Genomic DNA, 24,929 nt, shown 5'->3' with positions numbered 1-24,929 from the left:
TAAACTACTGGACCGATCTTTATGAAATTTGACATGAGAGTTCCTGGGTATGAAATCCCCGAACGTTTTTTTCATTTTTTTGATAAATGTCTTTGATGACGTCATATCCGGCTTTTCGTGAAAGTTGAGGCGGCACTGTCACGCCCTCATTTTTCAACCAAATTGGTTGAAATTTTGGTCGGGTAATGTTCGATAAAGCCCGGATTTCGGTATTGCATTTCAGCGTGGTGGCTTAAAAATTAATTAATGACTTTGGTCATTAAAAATCGGAAAATTGTAAAAAAAATATGTTTTTTATAAAACGATCCAAATTTACGTTTATCTTATTCTCCATCATTTGCTGATTCCAAAAACATATAAATATGTTATATTCGGATTAAAAACAAGCTCTGAAAATTAAATATATAAAAATTATTATCAAAATTAAATTTTCCAAATCAATTTAAAAACACTTTCATCTTATTCCTTGTCGGTTCCTGATTCCAAAAACATATAGATATGATATGTTTGGATTAAAAACACGCCCAGAAAGTTAAAACGAAGAGAGGTACAGAAAAGCGTGCTTGACTAAATGTATTTTCGCCTTACGCGACTTGTTGTTACTCCCCTGAGTAATCAGGAGAGTCTTAGGAATGAGCAGTCTTAAGCCGTCCGTAGACAAAAAACTTAACGTTGAGGTTATCTCGAATGTTTTTGAAGCTTATGCTTTGAAACTTTGCATATTTCTGGGGTTTGATGATCTTCCGACGTCATGACCCCAGTTTGGTCGACCCTCGTCAAATGTTGGGGTCACAGCGGGGTCATGTTAAGCTCATACAAACTTAACGCTTGGGATTTCTCTTCTGTCTTTAAAGCTAGAGCCTCCAAATTTCACATAATGGTAGGTTTGGATAATCTCCAGACACGAAAAAAATTTGCCTGGTTTTGGGTCAAATTTCAAGATCACAGCATGGACATGTTTGCTGCAGAAGATATATCCCGACTGAAAATATCCACTGAGCAATATACATGGGGCATGACGAAGGGAAGTCGGATAGAGCATTAGCTTTTTTGTTTGTTCGCTTGAGTATTTATTCCTAAACGTATATTTCAACACATTCATATTAATTTGCTACGAACTCTTTTAATTAAATTATAACCACTACTCTATTATTTTTGTTGGTGCAAGACGTGTCATGACCAGCATATGAAGTCATGGATTTTCTTATTGTAGAAATGATGTATTACTGAATGATTGTGTGACCATATTGTTACTTGTTTATCTGTTGCCTTTGCAAATAAAAGGTTTGTGATCCAACTGCTTTATTATTGAATTGGTACGGAAGAATTGTATGCACTTTGTAGAGAATATATTAAAATGTATTCATATGGGTAACACACACACACACACACACACACACACACACACACACACACACACTCTCTCTCTCTCACACACACACACACACACACATACACACACACACACACACACATTGTACCCATCTCAGCGTAAGTTGGTTCCAATACATTTCACGTTGTTGGCACACTTCACTTTATCAAATGGACAGGTTTATTCCTCTGCACATTTAGCAAGACATAAATGAATGAACAGACGTAGCAAAAGCACAAACACACACACAAACGTACCCTTCCCCCCCCCCCCCCACCCACCCCCCCCCCCACCCCCACCCCACATGCACACTCACACTAAAACGCACACACACATGCATAAACACACACACACACCCACACACACACGCGCGCACTAGTACGCACGCACACATGCATTGACACAGACACACATCCGCACGTATGCCCACACACATGCACGCGCCCACACATACACACACGCGTGCGCATTGACATACATCAACACACAGAGTATCTCCTTATTAGAATAACAAGTCTCAAGGCTGTGAGTGTAAATCACCAGTAAATGTAGTAATTCAATTAAGCTGGTGTTAAGAATCGAACAGATGATGTGATTGGTCAGAGAGCCCAAACTCGTTAAAAATGTCGGGTCCACAATTATCGATAAATACTACCAATTGGAACAGTCTGAAAAAAGTTTGGACTCGCAAAACGCATAATTATTTAACCTTATTTCTACTTCACTTTACCGGCAGTCAGAATTAGCATAGATCCAGGCAACTCTTAAAACACTACCATGGTAAGGTTACTTCTGTTATCATTATAGTTGAATAGACGGTACATTAATTCACTATTTACATTCTGTTGTGCGATTGTTTTTGTAATACCTCCGGGACTAAACTCATATATTTTTTGGTATGACATTTTAACGAAGTAGTCAAAAGGATTAAAGTCAAAGCAGACAGTGTTGTGTTTGTCTTAGTTGCTATGCTAATTTCAATTTCTGTCGCCAGAATAAGTATCTATTTGGGACATGAGGTGGTTGTACGCTGAGCGTCTTAGTTGAAAAGAAACATATAAAACTATAAAACTTTGACTATAAAACGACTGTTTCTTGTCTTAGTTGAAAAGAAACAGTCCTTTTATAGTCAAAGTTTTATAGTCCGTTTCACTCCCCGCTCACCCCCCCCCCCCCCCGCCCAAACACACACACACACACAAACGCACATACACACACACACATACACACACACACATATGTGCACACTCACGAACACTTTACTGACTGAAAAAATAATCTATTCTGCAATAAAGCTTGACAAACAATGACATGTTATCAAACACACAGAAAGCCTCACTTTGCGTGGATGTGAATGTGTATGTCAGTCAGAGAATGTGTGTGTGTGTGTGTGTGTGTGTGTGTGTGTGTGGGGGTGTGTGTGTGTGTGTGTATGTGTGTCAGCGGGTGTGTCTGTGTGTATGTCAGTCAGCGAGTGTGTGTGTGTGTCAGTGTGTCACTGTGTGTCAGGCAGTGTGTGTGTCAGTGTGTGTGTGTGTCAGGCAGTGTGTGTGTCAGTGTGTTTCGTTGACTCTGTGTGTCAGTCAAGTATGTTTGTGTCGTGCGAGAGAATGCGTGGGTGCTTAACATGTGTGTGTTATAAAATGCAAGAGCATCGTAAAATGTACAAATCTGCTAACAGCTGTATGTAGTTGAGAACTGGCAGTGGAATGTTTCTTGGACATTTCACCCCTTTGAATATTATGAGTCTTTGCTGTCACTGACTTGAGAACAGTCGCCAGCAAAGGATCGAGAAGGGGTCGGGTAGCTCAGATGGTAGAGCGCTGGACTTGTGATCCTAGGTTCGCGGGTTCGAATCCGGGCCGGGACGGACACGGATCAACTGTATGTGCAGACCCAGAGACGGTATCCATGTCCCGACCCCGTGTCATCACAGTGGCACGTAAAAGACCTCGGTCATTCTGCCATGAGTGCAGTTGGCTGATACCCCCTAAACACGCATTCACTTGTTGTGTATCTCATCTAAAGTTGGGGTAAAACCCGGGATCATGCCCATTATGGCTTTGCCGTGAGGGCGTAAACATTTGAATTTTCGTGAAGGTACGAGACTGCAAGCCCCCCCCACCCCCACCCCCCACCCCACCCCCACCCCACCCCCCACCCCACCCCACCCCCCCCCCCCCCCTTTGCGTACAACTGGCCGATAGACTTGTTCACAGGGATTTAAAGCTGTCGCTATCAGAGTAAGAAGACGGGGTTTTGGATTCTGAGTCCTTTTCTTCTCTCGCCGGTTTCTCTTCTCCAGTGGAACTTCTGCCCACAGAACTGCTCGCGTCTGACGTATCTTCGGGGGAATCTGCTTGTTCGGGCTGCCGTTGGTCGGGCTGCCGTTGGTCGGGCTGCTGTTGGTAACTCTTGATCAAAGAACTGCTTACAGTGATGTTACGCTTGGCTGATTGTGATCCTTGAACGCTGAGCTGGCAGGCACCCTCTCCCCTGCTTCCCTCTCTGAGCAGTAGCCTGCCGCTTGCAGACGGCTTCGAACGAGAGGGCATTATGCTGGAGTCCGTTTCCTTCATCAGGGCATGCAGCCAGTGGCGCTTCGAGGCTGATTTGGTCGAATCGTGTTGCCTTTGCAGTCTGGCCATTTTGGAGCTGTGGTCATCGTACTGGCCGAAGAGTGTTTGCAGGTCGTCGACTGACTGAGACTGGTCTTCTACTATGATGTCCGACAACGTGCGTGCTTTCGTGACAATCACGTCCTTGACCAGAAAAAATAACCAAAACAAGCCTTCACGTTTTCACCAATATTTCGGCCTCGTGGCCTTCGTCAGGGTGTTCTATAATTAACTCGCACGATGTTTACAAATATCCTTTGACGCAATGTCTGTCTATGACGTAATTATACATGACGTAATATATATACACACTCACACACATATCCACACACACACACATATGTATATATATACACATACACACACACAGCACACACACACACATGCTGCACACACACACAGCACACACACACACACACACACACACACACACACACACACACACACCACCACCACCAGCACCACCGTCACACCACCCACACATATACCCCCCTACCCCCACCTTCCCCACTCACACAGCCCCCCCCCCCCCCCTACACACACACACACACCCCACCCCCAACCCACCACCCCCACTCTAACACACACACACTTACCCCCCGGTCACTGCCCGAGAACCCCCGGAGAGAGGAGACGGCCATCAACGCCTCGAAAGCACTTTCGGGCGAGTCGGGCAAGCGGCTGTCGGGGACAGCGAGGCCTTGGTCTAGGGTTCTCTGGGGCAACTTTCGCACGTGCGTCTGCTCCAGGGCGGTCTCCAGGTTCTCGCTCAGACAGTGGCACACGGTCAGACACAGCAGCAGGATCTGAAGGCGGTAAAGCGTCTGTCCTTAACTGGGCCAAGTCGACCACGCGAAGTGTACTAAGCACGGAGCTTAACATTGAGTTTTCGTTATAAAAAAAAAGACTTCGCGAAGGCGACTTCGGGATCAATTAGGGACCGCCTTTAGAGATGGCAAGATGCCGGTGTTGAAGGGAAAACAATTGTCCGCTGGGGAATAGAGTCCTACGGACTACTAGACAGAGAGAGAGCGGGAGGGGGGGGGAGGGGGAGAGAGAGGAAGAGGAAGAGAGAGACAGAGTGACAATGACAATGACAATGACAAATCTTTATTTTTCGAGGGTGACAAGAATAAGCGTAGATATGCTTTTTTGCATCTGGCCCTCGCCCTAAAGAGGGACTAAACTATTTTAGAGAGAGAGAGAGAGGAAGAGAGAGAGAGAGAGGGGGGCTTTGAATTAGTATCCGCTGAGCTTTCGCGGACCTCCTAGGAACGGGAGCCCTACGTTAGTACACTGCCGGACAATTTGTCCTGGACTTGGAGCGGACTCCTTTTCCTAGGAAAGAAAGTACTGGCCTATTTTTAGGGGTCGGACTTAGGGTCACGTGGGACATCTTTTCCTTTTAAGAACCATAGTCCGCCGGACTTTGAAACAGGCAGACACGGCGGGAAAGCGAGTGAGTTATGCTCCAATTATCTAATTGATTGTTAGCAAATATTTGAATACATGTTATTTAATCAAAGCGAGCAAACAGACACACAGTATTGGACACCCCAACGCGTGTGCGCATGCTCAAACGTTACCACTCGTGCGCACGCACGCTCGCACTCAAACACATGTACATACGCACACTCTTTCTCCATTCTGGTGCAAAAGATCAGATTAAACAACACCAATCTGTCCAGGGTTCTGAGTGCACTAACAGCACCCTCTCTCCCCCTCCCTCTCTGTCTGTCTCTCCCTTCCCCTCTCTCTCTACATCCCCCCTCTCTCTCTCTCCCTTTCTCCTGTCCCCTCCCTCTCTTCCTCCTTCCCCCCCCCCCTTCCTCTCTATCCCCCCTCCCTCTCCTTGCCCCGGACCCTCTTTCCCTCCGTCTTTCCGCCGACCTGGAGGAGACCTAGGGTGACGGCGAGCAGGGTGAGCTTGTCACAGCGATCCCCCCCCCCCCCTCCTCACCCTCTCTCTGTCCTTTCCTCTCCCTCCCCTCTCTCTCCCACACTCTACCTCCCGCTCTCTTTCTCCCTCCCCCCCCCTCCCTCTCTCTTCCTCCACCCTCTCTCTCACCCTCCCTCTCTCTCCAAACTCTATCCCTCCCTGTCTACCTCCCTCCCTCTCTCTCCGTCTTTCCACCGACCAGACTGCGAGCAGGATCAGCTTGTTACTGTGTTCTCTCAACACGCTGGTTACAAATATTCCCTCCCCCCCCCCCCCCATTCCCCCTCTCTCTCTCCCTCCCTCCTCACTCCCCCCTCTCTCTCCGTCTTTCCACCGACCAGAAGGCATCCCAGGGTGACTGCGAGCAGGATCAGCTTGTCTCTGTGTTCTCTTAACACGCTGGTCACAAATATTGCTCCCCTCCCCCCCCCCCCCCTCTCTCTCTATCCATCCCTCCCCTCTCTCTCTCCCTCCCTCCCTCCTCACTCCCCCTCTCTCTCCGTCTTTCCACCGACCAGAAGGCATCCCAGGGTGACTGCGAGCAGGATGAGCTCGTCTCTGTGATCTCTCAACACGCTGGTCACAAATATTCCTCCCCCCCCCCCTCCCTCCCTTCCCCCTCTCTCACCCTCTCCTCCCCCCTCTCTCTCTGTCTTTTCCACCGACCAGAAGGCATCACAGGGTGACTGCGAGCAGGATCAGCTTGTCTCTGTGTTCTCTCAACACGCTGTCCACACATATCCCCCCTCTCCCCTCCCCCCTCTCCCCTCCCCCCTCTCCCCTCCCCCCTCTTTTCCCTCTTTCCACCGACCAGAAGGCATCCCAGGGTGACTGCGAGCAGGATCAGCTTGTCTCTGTGTTCTCTCAACACGCTGTCCACAAATATATTTCCCTCCCTTCTCTCTCTCCCTCCCTCCCCCCTCACTCCCCCTCTCTCTCCCTCTTTCCACCGACCAGAAGGCATCCCAGGATGATTGCTAACAGGATCAGTTTGTCCCTGTGTTCTCTCAAGACGGTTTCCACAGCGTGCAGGCAGCCCTGGAAACACACACACACACACACATCAATCAATCGTGGAAAACAAAAAATCAGGACAAAACAACAACAACAGACACCACACAAACCACAACAACAACAACAACAACATCAACGTTCACTACCACCACCACCATCACCACCAACAACAACAACAACCACCACCACCACAACAACTAGAACAATAACAACAACAACAAATACTTGTTAGGAAGCCACCTGGGTTGGTATGCACGAGGATGTTTTCAACTGGGTGGGAGCTATGTGCAGAGTTGGACAGGCGGAAATTGAGGCTTGTTTGTTATTCACCCAATTTGAACCCGCGGCTGGCTCCCACCCAGCTGTTAACTTTCTCGTGCACCAAAGCCCCTGCAAGTATATGTTCAATGCGTGTGTGAATAAAGATTGCCTGTTTTTGATCCAAGTTAGCACAAAATTAATGTGTTTTGATTTGTTTCTCATATTTTGAAATAATTTCTATCGATAACACAATAGTAGATGCATGGATTGAACATGGGATTGTCCTTCTTTGGGCCATGTGACGTCAGAGTCCGACCCAAACTGCCATTTAGGCGGCTAGCCGAGACTACCGAACATTGCATGTTTATGTGCGTTCAATCATAAAAAACCCACGGAATTCCAACTAAGATCGATCAATACATGAATAGTTTTTGCATTTTTGACCAAAATATGTAGAGGTTACATGCCGAGTCTCAGTGATTATTAAAAATAATGGTCGAAGTTGGCGGATCATGAAAAATGCGAGCTTCAGCGAGCTTTTTCATGACCGCGAACTGAGACCATTATTTTTAATAATCACTGAGACGAGGTGTGTAACCTCTTTATTCCTCCTTTCTTCAGTTATTCAAAGAAAACAGGAGTTTTTGTGCGAAAGTGTGATCGAATCCGAATCACTCAACCAGTCAACCTGCGCAGGCGATCGATTAATGCGCGGTTGTATAGTTCCGTGCAAATCATTCCATTCTGTTAACACTTCTTGTCAGTTTCCCTGTTTTGGACTAAAATCAAGTACACAGATATGCTGTTATTCTGCTGTGGCGGTAAAGGCAGATATTGTGTGTTCTGTTTATGTTTTAGTATCGCTTAGGATAATGTTCTTTCGTCAAATGGGACTAGCAGACGAACTTTTGCACCCGTGTTCCAACGTTAATTACTGTATGAAGTTCAGTTTTCTGGGGGAAATAGTGTATGAAACCGCTTTATGTTGTTTAAATTGATGAGATGTGTGCATTTGGTGGCGTGTGATCTGTTTATAAAATGAAATATTGTTGAAAACTGACCGTCGAATTGCAGTCAGTGTTGTCGAAGAAACTGAGTGAAAAGAAGGGGAACTACTCTTGTCGCTAGACAAAGTATGAGTTACTTGCCTTGGAAATTTGCTTGTGATGAACGTTGTGCACGGCAGATATAGATTCAGAAAACAACCGAACTCATGGATTTTATATGGAGATTACAGGGCCGGACTACCGGGGGGGTTATGGGGGTTGCGCAACCCCCCCCCCCCCCCCCCCCCTAGTTTAAACATGTACCTCACTTATTTAAAAAAAAATTATTATCCCAGCGAAGCTGGAGGTATCCCGTGAACGCTATACTGTAATCGATTTGAGAAATGTGCACACCGAATAATACATGATAAAGAAGGATTCTTTGTGCCCGGCTACGTGCTACAGTTGGAGATGAAAGTTCACCAAAAATTGGGACCATACTAACAAAAATACGGTGGGTGCAATAGTCGCCCCCATTTTTTCAGCAAACGCCACCTAAGGCCGCTTTGGACGGGTAGAAATTCCGTAGTTTCCAAGTCTATGGATAAAGCTCGCGTAAGAAGAATACGTCACGGTCGAAAGTCTTTGACGTCAATTAATGCATCATGACGTCATGCCTCCCTGTAGTCTTTCTCTTTCGCGCAGTGTGTGTGTTTGTGTTCATTTTGTGCACATGTGTTAGTGTTACTGTTTGTGTGTGTGTGTGTGTGTGTGTGTGTGTGTATGTGTGTGTGTGTGTGTGTGTGTATTTGCGTGTGTGTGTGTGTGTGTGTGTGCGCGCGCACGCGTGCATAAGTCTGTACTCGTGTGTGTGTAAGTGTGTGTGTGGGCATAAGGCAGGTTTCACAATCTTCAATCACAGACTTCCTTTTTTTTCAACAAAATCAATCTTGACAGAGATCTTTGAAATAGTGTTTTTATTAAAGCCTGACATCCTCCTGGATGGAATCAAGACAAAAACTTGTATGGAGACGCATTCTTGTCGACATAATGTGATAGCTTGTTACAGTACTCTATCAAACAAAGGGATAGACGTAAACAGAATTGGGTAACGATTTATTCAAAGAATATTGTCCAGAGGCTTTAATAAATTAAGCAATAACAATGCAAGCAAAATATCATTTCCGAGCTCAGTGAAAAAAGCAGCAAATAAGGACTAATTATGGGAATTTCGTTCTTCTGAACTGCTATTTCGCTGTGATGCACGTCATGAGCATACCTTCAAAAGTAACAATGTTAATTGCACTCCATTTCTCACTGTAAAAAAAAAGTAGAATCATTGACCAATAGAAAAAAACGAGTTTGGATTTTTTTTTGCATATTCTTGGGGAATAAATACCTGAAAATGTAACCCTACCCTCTAAATGGTGACATCATGACAGCGAAAAAAAATATACAGAACAAGTCATGTGAAGTGATAATAAAACATTAAGTTGGTTTGAAACTAAAAGATCAACATTGGAATCAGGGACGAGTCATTAACAATGCTAGTGAGATTTGGCTAGCCGAAACCAGAAGACCGAGACGGGTTGCCTCCGCGAAGCATATGAACAAAACGGGCGATTTTTCTCATTTGAGCAGATTTTCACACTAAGCATGACATATATATCTGTTTATACATTGGGATCCAGGAAATCCAAAGGATACAATGCAATAACTTTTGAATCTGTAATCAAAAGTGTTATTGTTATTTGCAATTTTTAGAATGTTATGTACCAAATTTTATAATACATTTCATAACTTGACGAAATTTAAAACAAGTCGCGTAAAGCGATATAAAAACATATAGTCAATCTATAGGCATCAAATTGAAGGATAAACTAAAAAAAAAAACAGTCCGATCGGCGAGACTAAATTCAGATAGTCTCGGCTAACCATACCCGAAAACCGTCACGGATCACACTCATCTCCGCGAAGCATACTCAACCTGTTTTCTTTAATTCTGAACGCGTTTTTAAAGTAAACATAACATATGTATATATATATTTTAAATAAGGAGAAGATAAGAAGTACAATGCAGTAGTGTTTGAATCTGTAATGAAATATTCGTTTTTGATGACAATTTTAATGAGCGAACTAATTCACTTATTTTCAAGCTACCTGGCTCAAATGCAATATCAAAGTCCCGACTTAATCAAAAATTACTTAACAGGTCCGCCTCAACTATCACAAAAACGGAAATGACGTCATCAAAGACTGTGGCAGAGTACCTTAACGCAGTCCTAGTATATCCACTACTGACTGAACTGTGGCATAGTACCTGGACGCAGTCCCAGTATATCCACTACAGACTGAACTGTGGCATAGTACATGGACGCTGTCCCAGTATATATATCCACTACAGACTGAACTGTGGCATAGTACATGGACGCTGTCCCAGTATATCCACTACAGACTGAACCTTACTGTCTTGCATTTTCTACAACAACTACTCTGCACACATAAAAAAAACAACCCCTCTCGCACGCACACATGCAAGTACGCACGCATCAACACTCACGCATCAACACTCGCACACACACACACACACACACACACACACATACGCTAACACAAACGAACACGTGCGCACAACGCTCGCGCGCACGCTTACACACACACACACACACGCACGCACGCACGCACGCACACACACACACACACACACACACACAAACGAACACGTGCGCGCAACGCTCGGCCGCACGCTCACACACACACACACACACATAGCTAGATAATACATCATCTGATATGTTTCCTTGTTCATATGCTTTTTTCAAGTCATAAACGTAAACAATGAATGGTTTTACTGGGATTTTGTGCAGCGTTTTGTATTATCTGCGTTGTTGTCGGATTTAAATACTCTCTCAAAAACTGGGTATCTAATCACGACCGATAAGATTTTCCCCTTTTCGATTAAAAAGTACCATGAGATTTAGTCAGAACCATAACATTATTCTTCCAAAAACACTTATTAACATCCATGTAAAAGAAACACAACTCTGTTCATCAAATTATCTCCCCCTTTGCAAGAAACGTATGGCGAAGGCACATTTCGCGCCGCGGTGCAGATGATGCAATTAACTCTCGTGACGAAACGATTGGTTCGTGACATCGCGTCATCAACCGTTCATGAATGGCCCTTGTATGAATGGCATTCTTTCTGTTGGGATGACGTGTGAACCTCATCATTAGTGACTTGGAAAATCGGTCGGATTTAGGTATCCCCGAAGTCGGTCGGAATTGGATACACTTACCAGGCTACACTCTTCCACACTGACAGGCGCGCACGCACGTACGCACGTACATATGCAACAATAACAATGACAAAAATCAAACTTTTAAAAGCACTTGAAAGTTAATACACAAAGCAACTATTGATTCCCTACGATTATATGATCGTGACTGGCTCTCTTTCCAAGTTGGAACGTTTTCAATCTGCTGTCTGACGTCATCAAAGTGTTGAAAAACGTACGGCAATGTCTATAAAACTCTCACTTGACCACAACATTCACAATGCAGTGCATTCAAGGATTGAAAAAAACCACTGGCGTTGATCAGACACAGTCACTGAATGTTGTTATTTTACAAATGAATCTGCTTAACATTTGGTAAGAAATGACCGTCAAAGTGCCGGGCGGTCGTGAGAATTCAAGGTTTTCAGAGACAGACAGTAAATAACGTGCTCTGAAATAAACACATGCCGAAAAATTCTTTAGTCAGCCAGTTGATCATCTGCCTGACAACGGATAGGAAGTATAAAATTGGTCGCATCATGGCAATTTGCTGTGTATGGCGGTCATAGCAGACGATTTGTCTTCAGGACGGTCGTGAGAAAAAATGAGACAGACACCTTGCCCGAGTGACTAGACAGTAAATAACGTGCTCTGAAATAAACACATGCCGAAAAATTCTTTAGTCAGCCAGTTGATCATCTGCCTGACAACGGATAGGAAGTGTAAAATTGGTTGAATCATGACAATTTGCTGTGTATGGCGGTTATAGCAGACGATTTTGTCTGCAGGGCGGTCGTGAGAAAAAATGAGACAGACACCTTGCCCGAGTTACTAGACAGTAAATAACGTGCTCTGAAATTAACACATGCCGAAAAATTCTTTAGTCAGCCAGTTGATTATCTGCCTGACAACGGATAGGAAGTGTAAAATTGGTTGCATCATGACAATTTGCTGTGTATGGCGGTTATAGCGGACGATTTGTCTGCAGGGCGGTCGTGAGAAAAAATGAGACAGACACCTTGCCCGAGTGACAAAATGACCAAGCGCAAGTAGAATAAGCCGTAGTTAGCCTTTCAAAACCCTTTCATATCGTGATTTGATGGAAATTGCTACTTATTAAAAGCATGTTACGTCCAAACCTTTTAACAGCCATTCCAACTGAACAGATTTGTAATTAACGTTTTTGAGACAGACACATTTAGAAAAAAGACCGTTTACTTCACATGCGATTGTATCGACTAAACATAAACACATTCATTGTTTTTTTTAACTAAGTGTGTTCATCTATCTCTGTTCTTTGGTTTCTAATGTACTTTTAACTGGATTTCTTTGTGTGTTTTTGTACTGGTGCCTTTGTCTATTGCAATGTGGCTAAAAAGGGAAATCGTGTCTGTCTCATTTCTCACGACCGACCTACCTTTTTCGCTGGTGGGGAATACAAACTTGACTTAAATTCGATCAAAGTTTATTTTTCATATGTAAATTCCGAAGACATTCGACACAGACCAGTAAAAATTCACGACTCAACAAAACGAAACATTTTATTTGATATCAAAGTTAGGGACATACCCGACTCTGAAGACTGTGAAACCTGTCATAAGTGTATGTGTGTGCGTGTATGAGTGTTTGTTTGTAAAGGTGTGTATGTCGGTCTGTCCATATGTGCGTATGGGTGTAACTTGGGGTGTGTGTGTGTTGGTGTGTGTGTGTGTGTGTGTGTGTGTGTGTGTGTGTGTGTGTGTGTGTGTAAGAAAGACAGAGAGAGGAAGAAAGAGTGTGTGTGTGTGTGTGAATGTGTGTGTGCATGAGTTTGTGTGTATGTTTGTGTGTGTATGAGTGTGTATATGTGTTTGTTTGTAAAGGTGTGTGTGTGTGTCCGTCTGTCTATGTGCGTATTTGTTTGTTTGTTTGCTTAACGCCCAGCCGACCACGAAGGGCCATAATTATCAGGGCGGTGCTGCTTTGAGATATAACGTGCGCCACACACAAGGCAGAAGTCGCAGCACAGGCTTCATGTCTCACCCAGTCACATTATTCTGACACCGGACCAACCAGTCCTAGGATGCACTAACCCCATAATGCCAGACGCCAGGCGGAGCAGCCACTAGATTGCCAATTTTAAAATCTTAGGTATGACCCGGCCTGGGTTCTAACCCACGACCTCCCGATCACGGGGCGGACGCCTTACCACTAGGCCAACCGTGTATGTGCGTATGAGTGTGTGTTTTGTGTGTATGAGATTTGTGTGAGTCAATGTGTGTGTGTGTCTGTGGGTGTGTGCGTGCGTACATGCGTGCGTATGTGTGTGTGTGTGTGGGTGTGTGTCTGTTTGTATAAGAGAGAAAGGGAGAGAGAGAGAGTGGGTGGGTGGGTGTGTGTTTGTACGTGTGCGTAAGTGTATGTGTGTGTGTATGTGTGTTTGTTTGTAAAGATGTGTATGTCCGTCTGTCTATATGTGCGTATGGGGGTGTGTTTTGTGTGTATGAAGTGTGTGTGAGAGAGTGAGTGAGTGAGTGTGTAGCCTATGTGTGTACGTGTGTAACTTGGGGTGTGTGTGTGTCACGGTGTGTGTGTGTGTACGGTGTGTGTGTCAGTCAGTGTGCCTGTGTGTGTGTGTGTGTTCGTGTGTGTCACAGTGTGTGTTTGAGAGAGAGAGAGAGAGAGAGAGAGAGAGAGAGAGAGAGAGAGAGAGAGAGAGAGAGAGAGAGAGAGAGAGAGAGGTTTGTCTTTCGCTGGGGTATGCAGTGCCTTGGCGTTGCACATCTACTTAATTGTTTATTTTTGCCGTTTCATGCAAGGAGCGACCATTTTCCTATCTCAGAATATGACCTACCCATAAGCTTCCTTGACCCCGCTAGGGGGAACATCCCCCTGGACCACCACTGGCAACCCCCCCCCCCCCCTCCTCTTAGCCTAGCCCGGCCCTGCAGATTCATGTGTTCAGGCCTGTAGTTGTTAATTTAAATGCGGTATGTTTGCATTGTTTGCTCCAGAGATGTATACTTCGTACGTATAGAGCGTTCGGAACTTTTCAGTCGCAAAAGTAGTACCGAAACAGAACAGCTTCTCAACCCATTGCACTATCGAGGATTCAGGCTGTTGCTGGCTCGTTATTTGTTTGGTTGCTGGGTCATTATCGAAAAATAACTAGCTCTACAAGTTTACAGAGGTAAAGAAGCAGAGGGGGGAATAAGACATTTTCCACAGATTTTGACAGTCACTGTTCGTCTCGATCGCTGGCGCGGTCCCGGAAAAAACACTGACTGTCTTGATAGGGCATGATATGACTTATTTGAATTTCTAATATGCTGACTGCTAGCCAATGATAACAGACATGTCGAGAAAATGGATATCAGCATGAGCCGGTGTAACACGAGAACATTACTCCCACGAGATTTTTACTCCGGAGTAAAAATTTCGTACGAAAATGTTACTCCCTTTACGAAAAAGTTACTCCCCCATAACACGAGAAAATAACTCCCCACAACAGGTGTGTTCCGAGTAAACATTTCGTACAAAAATGTTACTCCCCTGACGAATACAAAACGAAGAAATTACTCCACCATAACACGAGCAATGTCATTGCCCACGCCAGGTGTACGAAACTTCTACTCCCTTGTCCCCTCTTAGTCCTGGTGTGGAAGGGGTGGAGGGAGGCTTGCGCGACATTCGTTTGCGCGAGATCCCATATTGGCATTATCCCTTCGCCCTTATCCCGGAAGTTGTACTGGAAGTAAAAACAAGTCGCGTAAGGCAAAAATACAACATTTTAGTCAAACTCACAGAATGAAACTGAACGCACTGCATTTTTTTCAGCAAGACCGTTCACTCGTAGCATCGTCAGTCCACCGCTTGTGGCAAAAGGCAGTGAAATTGACAATCCAGAATAGCGCGGTAGTGGTTGCGCTGAGCAGGATAGCGCACGCTTTTCTGTATCTCTATTCTTTTTAACTTTCTGAGCTTGTCTTTAATACAAACATAACATATCATATGTTTTTTGAATCAGGAACCGACAAGAAATACGATGAAATTGTTTTAAAATCGATTTCAGAAATTTAATTTTAATCATAATTTTCATATTTTTAATTTTCAGAGCTTGTTTTTAATCCGAATATAACATATTTTTATCCTACATACGTGAGAGAGGCGTCAGTTCAATTTAGCCTCGACTGCAGGACATTTTCAGTAAAATACACGCAAGTACAGTATGTAGGATAAACAGAATACTACATGGTTTGCTGTGTCGTACCAGATTTACACTCGTTGCTTTTTCAAATAGTGAACAGCTCGCTTTCGCTCGCAGTTCAATATTTTAAAAAACAACTCGTGTAAATCTGGTACGACACAGCAAGCCATGTAGTATTCTCTATATGTGTTTTTGGAATCAGAAAATAATGACAAATACGATGAAACTGTTTTTAGAGAGTTTTTAAAAAAAAAATGTTGTTACAATTTTCAGATTTTTAATGACCAAATTTTTAAGCCTCCTAGCCGAAATGCAATACCAAAGTCCGACCTTTGTCGAAGATTGCTTGGCCAAAATCTCAATCAATTTTATTGAAAAATGCGGGTGTGACAGTTCCGCCTCAACTTTTACAAAAAGCCGGATATGACGTCATCAGACATTTATCGACAAAATAAAAATGGGGATATCATACCCAGGAACTCTCGTGTCAAGTTTCATGAAGATCGGTCCAGTAGTTAACTCTGAATCGCTCTACACACACACACACACACACACACACACATAGACACACATACACCACGACCCTCGTCTCGATTCCCCCTCTTTGTTAAAACATTTAGTCAAAACTTGACTAAATGTAAAAACGGGGAGTAAGAATTTCGTGGAGGGAGTAACTTTTTTCGTGCCTTGGGGAGTTCTTTTCTCGTACGACAGTTGTACTCGGAGTAAAGATTACGTACGACATTTTTACTCCGGAGTCAATTTTTCGTGGAGTAAAAATGTCGTGTTACATCGGCATAAGCACATGACCAAGTGCGCAATAAAAACATCCTGTAATCCATGACAGAGTTCGGTGGGTTCTTGAAACACGAAATTACTGGGCCTGCATCCCCCGAAACCGGCGTATGGCTGCCTAAATGGCGGGGTTAAAACGGCCATACGCGCAAAGACCTGTAGTGCTCTTTCCGTCAAGACGTATCATATCTCTACATATTTGGAGGTTGTCGAAGTCTACTAAAGCAGCAAACGTTACGAGACGGACTCACGGGACAGGTAAGCTCAGGTGGTAGCTAGAGTACTGGACAGTTGATCATAGGGTCACGGGACAGGTAAGCTCAGGTGGTAGCTAGAGTACTGGACAGTTGATCATAGGGCCACGGGACAGGTAAGCTCAGGTGGTAGCTAGAGTACTGGACAGTTGATCATAGGGTCACGGGACAGGTAAGCTCAGGTGGTAGCTAGAGTACTGGACAGTTGATCATAGGGTCACGGGACAGGTAAGCTCAGGTGGTAGCTAGAGTACTGGACAGTTGATCATAGGGTCACGGGACAGGTAAGCTCAGGTGGTAGCTAGAGTACTGGACAGTTGATCATAGGGTCACGGGACAGGTAAGCTCAGGTGGTAGCTAGAGTACTGGACAGTTGATCATAGGGTCACGGGACAGGTAAGCTCAGGTGGTAGCTAGAGTATTGGACAGTTGATCACAGGGTCACGGGACAGAATCCGGGCCAGGACGGACACGGGTCAATGTCATGTGCAGACCCCGAGACGGTATCTATGTCTCACCCCCGTGATACCGCAGTGGCACGTAAAAGACCTCGGTCGTTCTGCCATAAGGGCAGACGGCTGATACTACCTAAACACGCATACAGTCGCGTATTTCATCTAAAGTCGGGGTAATACCCGGGAACATGCCCCTAATGGCTGTGCCGTGAAGGCGTAAAACTTGAATATCTCTCAGACGGACTCACCTCGGGAAAAGAGTTAGTTGCATTGGCATTGGTCAAACAGTCTGAGTAGGCGCGTTGTATTTGTTTAAGCCTTTTCAACCTGTCCAAGTCGTCTTCTATGGATGCACGGTTACGCAGGCTGGTGGCATTGAGCGTGGCATTGGCGCTGACACTGACGTTAGACTCGTTAGGGGGCATAATGATCGGGGCAATGGACGCATTCTGTGGATAAAGCATGACGCCGTTCATTCTAACTTAGCTTGAACACTTCACAAGCAGTTATTTTGTTCACAAAGTATTCACCCAGTGTCCAAAAGAGTTCACAATTTTAGCAGCACACACAAAATGTGAGAAGTATAATTATTGCGGGTATTTTGAACTCTCAGACGCACGCACGCACCCACTCAAGCACACACGCACGCACGCACGCACCCACTCAAGCACACACGCACGCACGCACCCACTCAAGCACACACATACACGCGCGCATTCACACACGCACACACACACACAAACACACACACACATTTCACACACACACACACACACACACACACTCACACACACACACACACACACACACACACACACACACACACACACACACACACACACACACATGAAATGGGGAATGGGGAATCAAACTTTCATTTCAAGTGTGCTGCTCTGCCAAGCGTGTCTGGACACTGGCACTAAGTGTCGTGATTTGTATGGGATACTGTATATTCTTCCTGATCTTAAATCTAAATCAGTTTACAAGACACGTAGTTGGCACTTTCACTGGCGATTGTAATGATCCGGTCAATCATAAGGCCAAATAAAAATATATACTGTTCAAAAAAAGAAACGCATAGCTTGTAATATTTGGTTAATTTAGTTATATGGCTACAAGGATATCCACCAAACTGCAGAAAATGTTTATCTGGTCGTCGACCTTTCGTCCATTGCCACAAGTGAGCTCTGCACGTGACGCATGCGTTATCAGTGGCTACAATGTCAAAATTGCTCATTTGGCATGACCACTCGTCATGCTTCAGTGTAATCTCGTGAAACTCGGGGAATATTGAGCTCTCACCATGTCTTCCAAAACCCATAAAAGCGGATTGTTCGCCACAAAGAAATCAGACGACAATTCAGCGACGAAAGATGGCCCGATTGAGCAGAGAAGACCGCCAAATTGCATTGGGTCGTTTACAAGCAGGCCAAAGTCAAAGTGCAATCGCCAGGCACTTCCACGTGTCCCAGAGCACCATCAGTAGACTGTGGGTCAGGTTTCAAGCCACTGGCTCCGTTGCTGACTTGCCACGAGCGGGAAGACCAAGGGCGACAACTGCTGCTCACGACCGCTTCATACGGCTCCGCCACCTCCGGAATCGTTTCCTGTCGGCCTCATCTTCTGTCCAGGCTCTCCCCGGGCCACACCGATTATCGGACCAGACCGTGCGGAACCGCCTGCATGAAGCTGGTTTGAGAGCTCGCAGACCTCACAGAGGAGCTGTCCTCACCCGCCGCCATCGCCAGAACCGAGTGCAGTGGGGCAACCAGCACCTTCGCTGGACCGTCCGGAATCACTGGAGACACGTGTGGTTCAGCGACGAGTCCTACTTCCTGCTTCAGCGACATGATGGTCGGAGGAGGGTCTACCGGAGAGTAAACGAACGTTACGCGCCCAACTGTGTGGATGAGGCACCCGTTCATGGTGGTGGAGGCGTCATGGTGTGGGGGGCGATCAATACCGCTGGAAGGAGCACCCTGGTGCACGTCCAAGGGCGCATAACTGCCCAGCGATACGTGGAGGAAATTCTGCGCCCACACGCCCTTCCTCTTCTGGCTGACCAGGATGCCATATTCCAGCAGGACAACGCTCGCCCGCACACAGCACGACTCACCACCCAGTTCCTCACCGACCACCATGTCCAGGTCCTTCCCTGGCCATCCATGTCGCCAGACATGAACCCGATAGAACACCTCTGGGATGAATTGGACAGACGTGTGCGCAGGCGAGAAGAAGCGCCGGCAAATCACCGCGATCTATTGCAGGCACTTCAGGAGGAGTGGGACACCATCCCACAGCAAGATATCCGGCATCTGATCCAGTCCATGCCCAGAAGGTGCCGGGCAGTTGTTGCTGCTCAAGGCAGTCACACCCCCTACTGACTTGACAGCCTCGGCACCCAATCGTATTGATTGACTGATTGATTTGAAGATGCAAATGAACTGTGTGTGCATTCAACTGTGTCCATACCAAATTTCAAACAAATAATCTAAATATTGGATTTTCTGTTAATTTTTTCGAAAAATAAAACAAATTTGGCAAGTAGCAACTATGCGTTTCTTTTTTTGAACAGTATATGTTAGCATAGGGTAACGTGACCCAAAAATATAGGGTCGGTAGGTCGGCTTTTTGTTTTTTTAAAGGCTGACATATAGTCCTATTTAATCAGTTTAATTACTTCCAGGGCTTTTCCCATCGTTGCGGGGATGTATAAATTAAGCTTCCTGCAAAGTGTTAGGTTTGGAGTCCTTACCAATTACGAGAAATAATTAATTCTTTATTGCTATGTTTAGCAATAGTTCTCCAGGGCTTGGGCTATTTTTAGACCGTCAACACAGACAGTACAACTTCGTCAATCCCCGCGTGAAGGAAATCGGTCACCTTCCACGTGCAAAACGTAGTGATATTGACACGCCAGTTTAGCGCGGTAGCGTATTGTGCTAAGCAGGAAAGCGCGCTTTTCTGTATTATTGTTAATTTCACAATTTCCGGAAAACATCCACTTTCACTTTGAGACTGTTCTGTTTACATTCGACACTATCAACACCACTTTGCAATACTGAAATAATTGTGTCTGTGTTCGAAAGCTACAGCCAATCGTTATTATATCCCCTTAGGTACAGTTTTATAACATTATTGGCACATGTAAACAATATGAATTAATTAATGAACGCTACGTATATGGCAGCCTTTAAATTGTATTTGTTTAATTTAGTCAATTTTAAAGGAGGTTACTTCCCTTAACCTTCAGTCACACACGCGATTCAATCGTTGAGATTTAATCGCGCGATTCAATCTTGAGCCGATCGCACATCACATCGTAGGCCATTGACCCGGTACACGATGAACGATAGACGAACGATTGACTAACGATTGACGAACGATAACTCCACGCGAGCGGGGCGGAAGTGACGTGTCACAGTGAACACGGCAATCACGCTTTGCGAGAGCAGACACTAATGTTCGAACATCGCTCTATACCTTTCTGAAAAATACCTTTCAGCATTACGCCTTTGCGAGAAATAAAGTTCCCAGACAGTTGCAATTAATGTTTCCCGACCGCTGTACACGCCCAAAACGTCTCCTTTATATCTGAGTAAGAAACTGTTCTTCCAAAAAGTTTTGAATCGACGAAGAGACGATGTCCGCTACTGCCCGCCATTATTTTACGTCACGACGTGAAGGCCGCAACGACGCGTTCTGATTGGCTCTGCCCCTGCGATTGACTGACGACTGGGTCGCAGGAATAGAACAAGTTCTAAAGCTCAAAGCTACGAGGGAATCGCATGAGACTGAGTCGCAGACTTGTAGCTATTTTCCACGACTCAGTCGCCCGTGTGACAGGGTAAATCTCACGATTGAATCGCGTGTGCGACTGCCCTCTTAGTCTCGGTATGGTTCGCAAAATGTGCCAAAAGTTGTGGGTTTTTTTAGAAATGAAAAAAAGTTTTAGGGTCGGCGGAAAAAAATAGGGTCAATCGGGTTACCCTAAACCAACATATATTTTTATTTGGCCTAAACACAACAGCAATAATTAAAACGACCACTTTCTAAGGATCATCCTTTTGGCGCTAGAGTGACGTCATACCCGTGACGGGTTGACCGTGTTGACGTCAGAGGATGTGTTTCTGCAGCAGGCCATGGGGATGAGAAGGGAGTAGTTGGCAGGTCTCAGGCTGGGGTCAAAAGTCCAGGATAACCGCCCCGAGGTGAAATCCGTAGCGTTTTGAATCCCGCAGCATTGGAACTGACGACAGAAAAAAATAGACCCCACTCGTATTCAAAGCTCTCGCAAGCTCTCGTGGTCTTTGGAGCATAGCAAAGCATGTGGGACGGACTCTTGCGAGAGCTGCGAAACCTCGATGCACTCAGCTCTCGCGATATTCGAGTGTATTACCATTTTAGTGCTCCATACCACTAGCTGACCAATCAGGGCAGATTCTAGGTGACCCTCTTAATGTTAGAACAGTCAGGCAGGGACCCTTTTTAGGTATCACCTTAAAATTAAGAAAGACAAACTAAACCTTTGAACCTCAGGGTGACTTATTCTAAGGAGTGACATTACCATGTTAAATACCGAAAAACCCAGTTTGTCGGCGGGGGTGGGTATACAGGCACCACCCACCTTCTGAAAACGACATGTTGTGCTCAGCTCGCTTAAAACTTACATGGTAAAAGTTCCGAGGAATGAATTGAAATTGCGTGTCTCAGTTTACTTTAAATGCAGTTTCAAGTTATTTCCTTACACTCTTATGTTGATAATGAATCTGACCCTATCTAGTAGCCTGATTAGACAAAGCAAGCAAAAGGGTTGTTGAACCGGATGTGAAAGTGTGGCGTGAGAACCTGTTAGCTGTTAAAAAAGCTGGTCGTCTACATTTTTGCTTTTTTTTCAATACTCTTATGGTTACATTTCGCTAAAAAGTTATGTCAGATGATGAATGAACCATGGGGACAAAAATTATAGAAACAAAAAATATAATTATGTAAAAATAAGTTTTGAGTGACACTTCCAATCTTTCGTTTTCCATGTGCAGAGACCATCTGTGCTTTGCCTATAAATATCGACCAATCAAATTCATGTCACTTTGCTGACAGCCACACCCACACAATCACAGCAACAGTTTTACACTGGGTATTGGAGCGCTGTCCACGATTTTTTTCAAAATGAGCGAAATGCACGGTATTCGAGAGGAGTTTTAGCCCTCGGCATTTTCCAAATAAGGATATCCTACTACGCTGGAATACTATAATGAATTTTCAAACGGCTGCCCTGGCTTCGTCCTTCCTGATCGAAGGGGTGTGTATTGTTGATATTTGTAGGTTTCTTTCTTCCTTTCTTTATTTGGTGTTTAACGTCGTTTTCAACCGTTCAAGGTTATATCGCGACGGATATTTGTAGGTGGTGACTCAGCATTTTAATGGTTTTATGTCGATTTCTGTATAAAAATGTAGACAAGGACCTTTAATATTGATGCGGTCAGGTGTGTGACAGAAAAAGTGGCCCTGTCTGTCGCTCTGCATTATCACGGTGGAAACGATGTCTAGCTTTTGCGACAATATTAATTAGTGGGCTTTCTTCTGCCAGAAGAGAATTTTCAATTTTTATGTAATATTTTCATGGACAATAAAGTGCTGTTATTGTTTAAGTTATTGAGACATCCCAGTGCACTAAGGGATTGTTTCAATAACGATATTGTCAGTAGCGCCAGAGAAAAAAGATGATTCAAAACGCACATTTTGCTACGCGCATTTGGATAGGCGTAACTGTGTGGTCAGGTCGTGTCAGATCTTTTTTGTGTGGGCTGTCTCAAGTGTGTCGTGCTTTCGTCACACGCAAACTCTTGTTTTGATTTCTGTTGGTAAAATCCAGTGTAGCGTTAAGCTAAAAAGTGATGATCTTTCATAGAGACCTCATTTGAACTCGAAGAAAGGACTGTGCTATTAGTTATTTGCGATTCGAAACCTCCAGTCGAGCTTCGACGGATTGACTGTGCAGAGTGGTGCCCCTTGAATTGACTTCAATGACGGGTCGATGGTTAGCACATTTTCAAAATAAATGTGGTATGTTTCTCGTGTTGTATCTTTACTCATCGGGGAGTCTGGTACTGAATATGAACGCTCTGAACTCTACACGTATTAAATCTCCATCTTTTTTTCGTTCACATTATTTTGCCCAACATGTTAATTTGCTGAGCGGGGTTTATGTCGTCTGCTATGCTAGGGCAATCGAACCACTGCAGTCTCATTTCAACAAAAAATGTTCGTCACGTTGCATTGAGTCTGCACGCATGAGGCAGGCTGGTATAAGGTCTTATATGGTAAGAACGTTCTGAACCCTACACGTTTTCGATTCCGATTGTTGTTGCCTTGAAATAATAATTCGGAAACCATTCATTTACTGAACTGATGCAGTCGTATTTCAGTGTAGTCTGCTACGTATGACAGAGTCGATCGAGTCAGTCGACTTCCAAATGCTGATCTAGCTGGTACGTTATCGGAATAACCCTAGTGTTTTCTGTTAGCAGCTGGGAATTGTATACTAACTCAGCATTTGGTAATATGGATAATAAGCTACATGCCACTAACACGGCATATATGAGAAGAATCTATGCAAGTCAAAAACAAGTCGCGCAAGCCGAAATTACAACATTTAGTCAAGTTGTCGAACTAACAGAATGAAACTGAACTCACTGCATTGTTACAGCAAGAGCGTATACTCGTAGCATCGTCAGTCCACCGCTCGATGCAAAGGCAGTGAAATTTACAAGAAGAGCGGGATAGTAGTTGCGCTGAGAAGGATAGCACGCTTTTCTTTATCTCTATTCTTTTTAACTTTCTGAGCGTGTTTTTAATCCAAACATATCACATCTATATGTTTTTGGAATCAGGAACCCACAATGAATAAGATGAAACTGTTTTTAAATCGATTTCGGAAATTTTATTTTAATAATAATGTTTATATTTTTAATTTTCAGAGCTTGTTTTTAATCCTAATATAACATATTTATATGTTTTTGGAATCAGAAAATGATGAAAAATAAGATGAACGTAAATTTGGATCGTTTTAAAAACAAATTATGTTTTTTACAATTTTCAGATTTTTAATGACCAAAGTCATCAATTAATTTTTAAGCCACCAAGCTGAAATGCAATACCGAAGTCCGGCCTTTGTCGAAGATTGCTAGGCCGAAATTTCAATCAATTTGATTGAAAAATGAGGGTGTGACAGTGCCGCCTCAACTTTTACAAAAAGGCGAATATGACGTCATCAAAGGTGTTTATCGAAAAAAAGAAAAATATGTCCGGGGATATCATTCCCAGGAACTCTCATGTCAAATTTCATAAAGATCGGTCCAGTAGTTTGGTCTGAATCGCTCTACACACACACACACGCACAGACAGACAGACAGACAGACACACACACACACACACACACACACACACACACACACACACACACACACACACACACACACACACATACACCACGACCCTCGTCTCGATTCCCCCTCTACGGTAAAACATTTAGTCAAAACTTGACTATTAAAATGTAATAAATGTAATGAGCAGCGGCTTCTATTTTTAGATCAGTGGCACTGTGGCACAGGCACATGCAATCTGTCAGAAAAAACCCACTTCTGCTTTAATTGAGAAGCAGGAAATTTATGGTCATTTGGTATTGTGGAGAATATAATCTACATGTCATTAATTAATTCTGAGGATGAGAGTACAGTCTCGCTTATGCAAAGGGCGGAAGAATACGCTC

At 44.4% G+C, this 24,929-nt stretch overlaps 1 protein-coding gene across 4 annotated transcripts in view; it reads right to left on the bottom strand.

The window, feature by feature from the left end:
• Window positions 1–3,559: 3,559 nt before the first annotated feature.
• Window positions 3,560–24,929, bottom strand: part of LOC138973905 (uncharacterized) — an 88,430-nt gene continuing 67,060 nt past the window's right edge. For all 4 annotated transcript variants that reach the window (XM_070346611.1, XM_070346612.1, XM_070346613.1 and 1 more), the window contains 5 exons: window positions 21,249–21,407; window positions 17,407–17,607; window positions 6,884–6,967; window positions 4,587–4,796; window positions 3,560–4,134 (listed from right to left, as the gene is read on the bottom strand). In XM_070346611.1, the coding sequence (XP_070202712.1) occupies window positions 3,586–4,134; window positions 4,587–4,796; window positions 6,884–6,967; window positions 17,407–17,607; window positions 21,249–21,407 (1,203 nt within the window). In that variant the 3' untranslated portion in view covers window positions 3,560–3,585. The remainder of the gene's footprint in view (window positions 4,135–4,586; window positions 4,797–6,883; window positions 6,968–17,406; window positions 17,608–21,248; window positions 21,408–24,929) is intronic.

The sequence above is a fragment of the Littorina saxatilis genome, linkage group LG8, assembly GCF_037325665.1.
Source record: "Littorina saxatilis isolate snail1 linkage group LG8, US_GU_Lsax_2.0, whole genome shotgun sequence".
Lineage (NCBI taxonomy): Eukaryota > Metazoa > Mollusca > Gastropoda > Littorinimorpha > Littorinidae > Littorina > Littorina saxatilis.
Note: the sequence above shows the minus strand (reverse complement) of the source record. Positions and strands in the feature narration are given on the sequence as shown.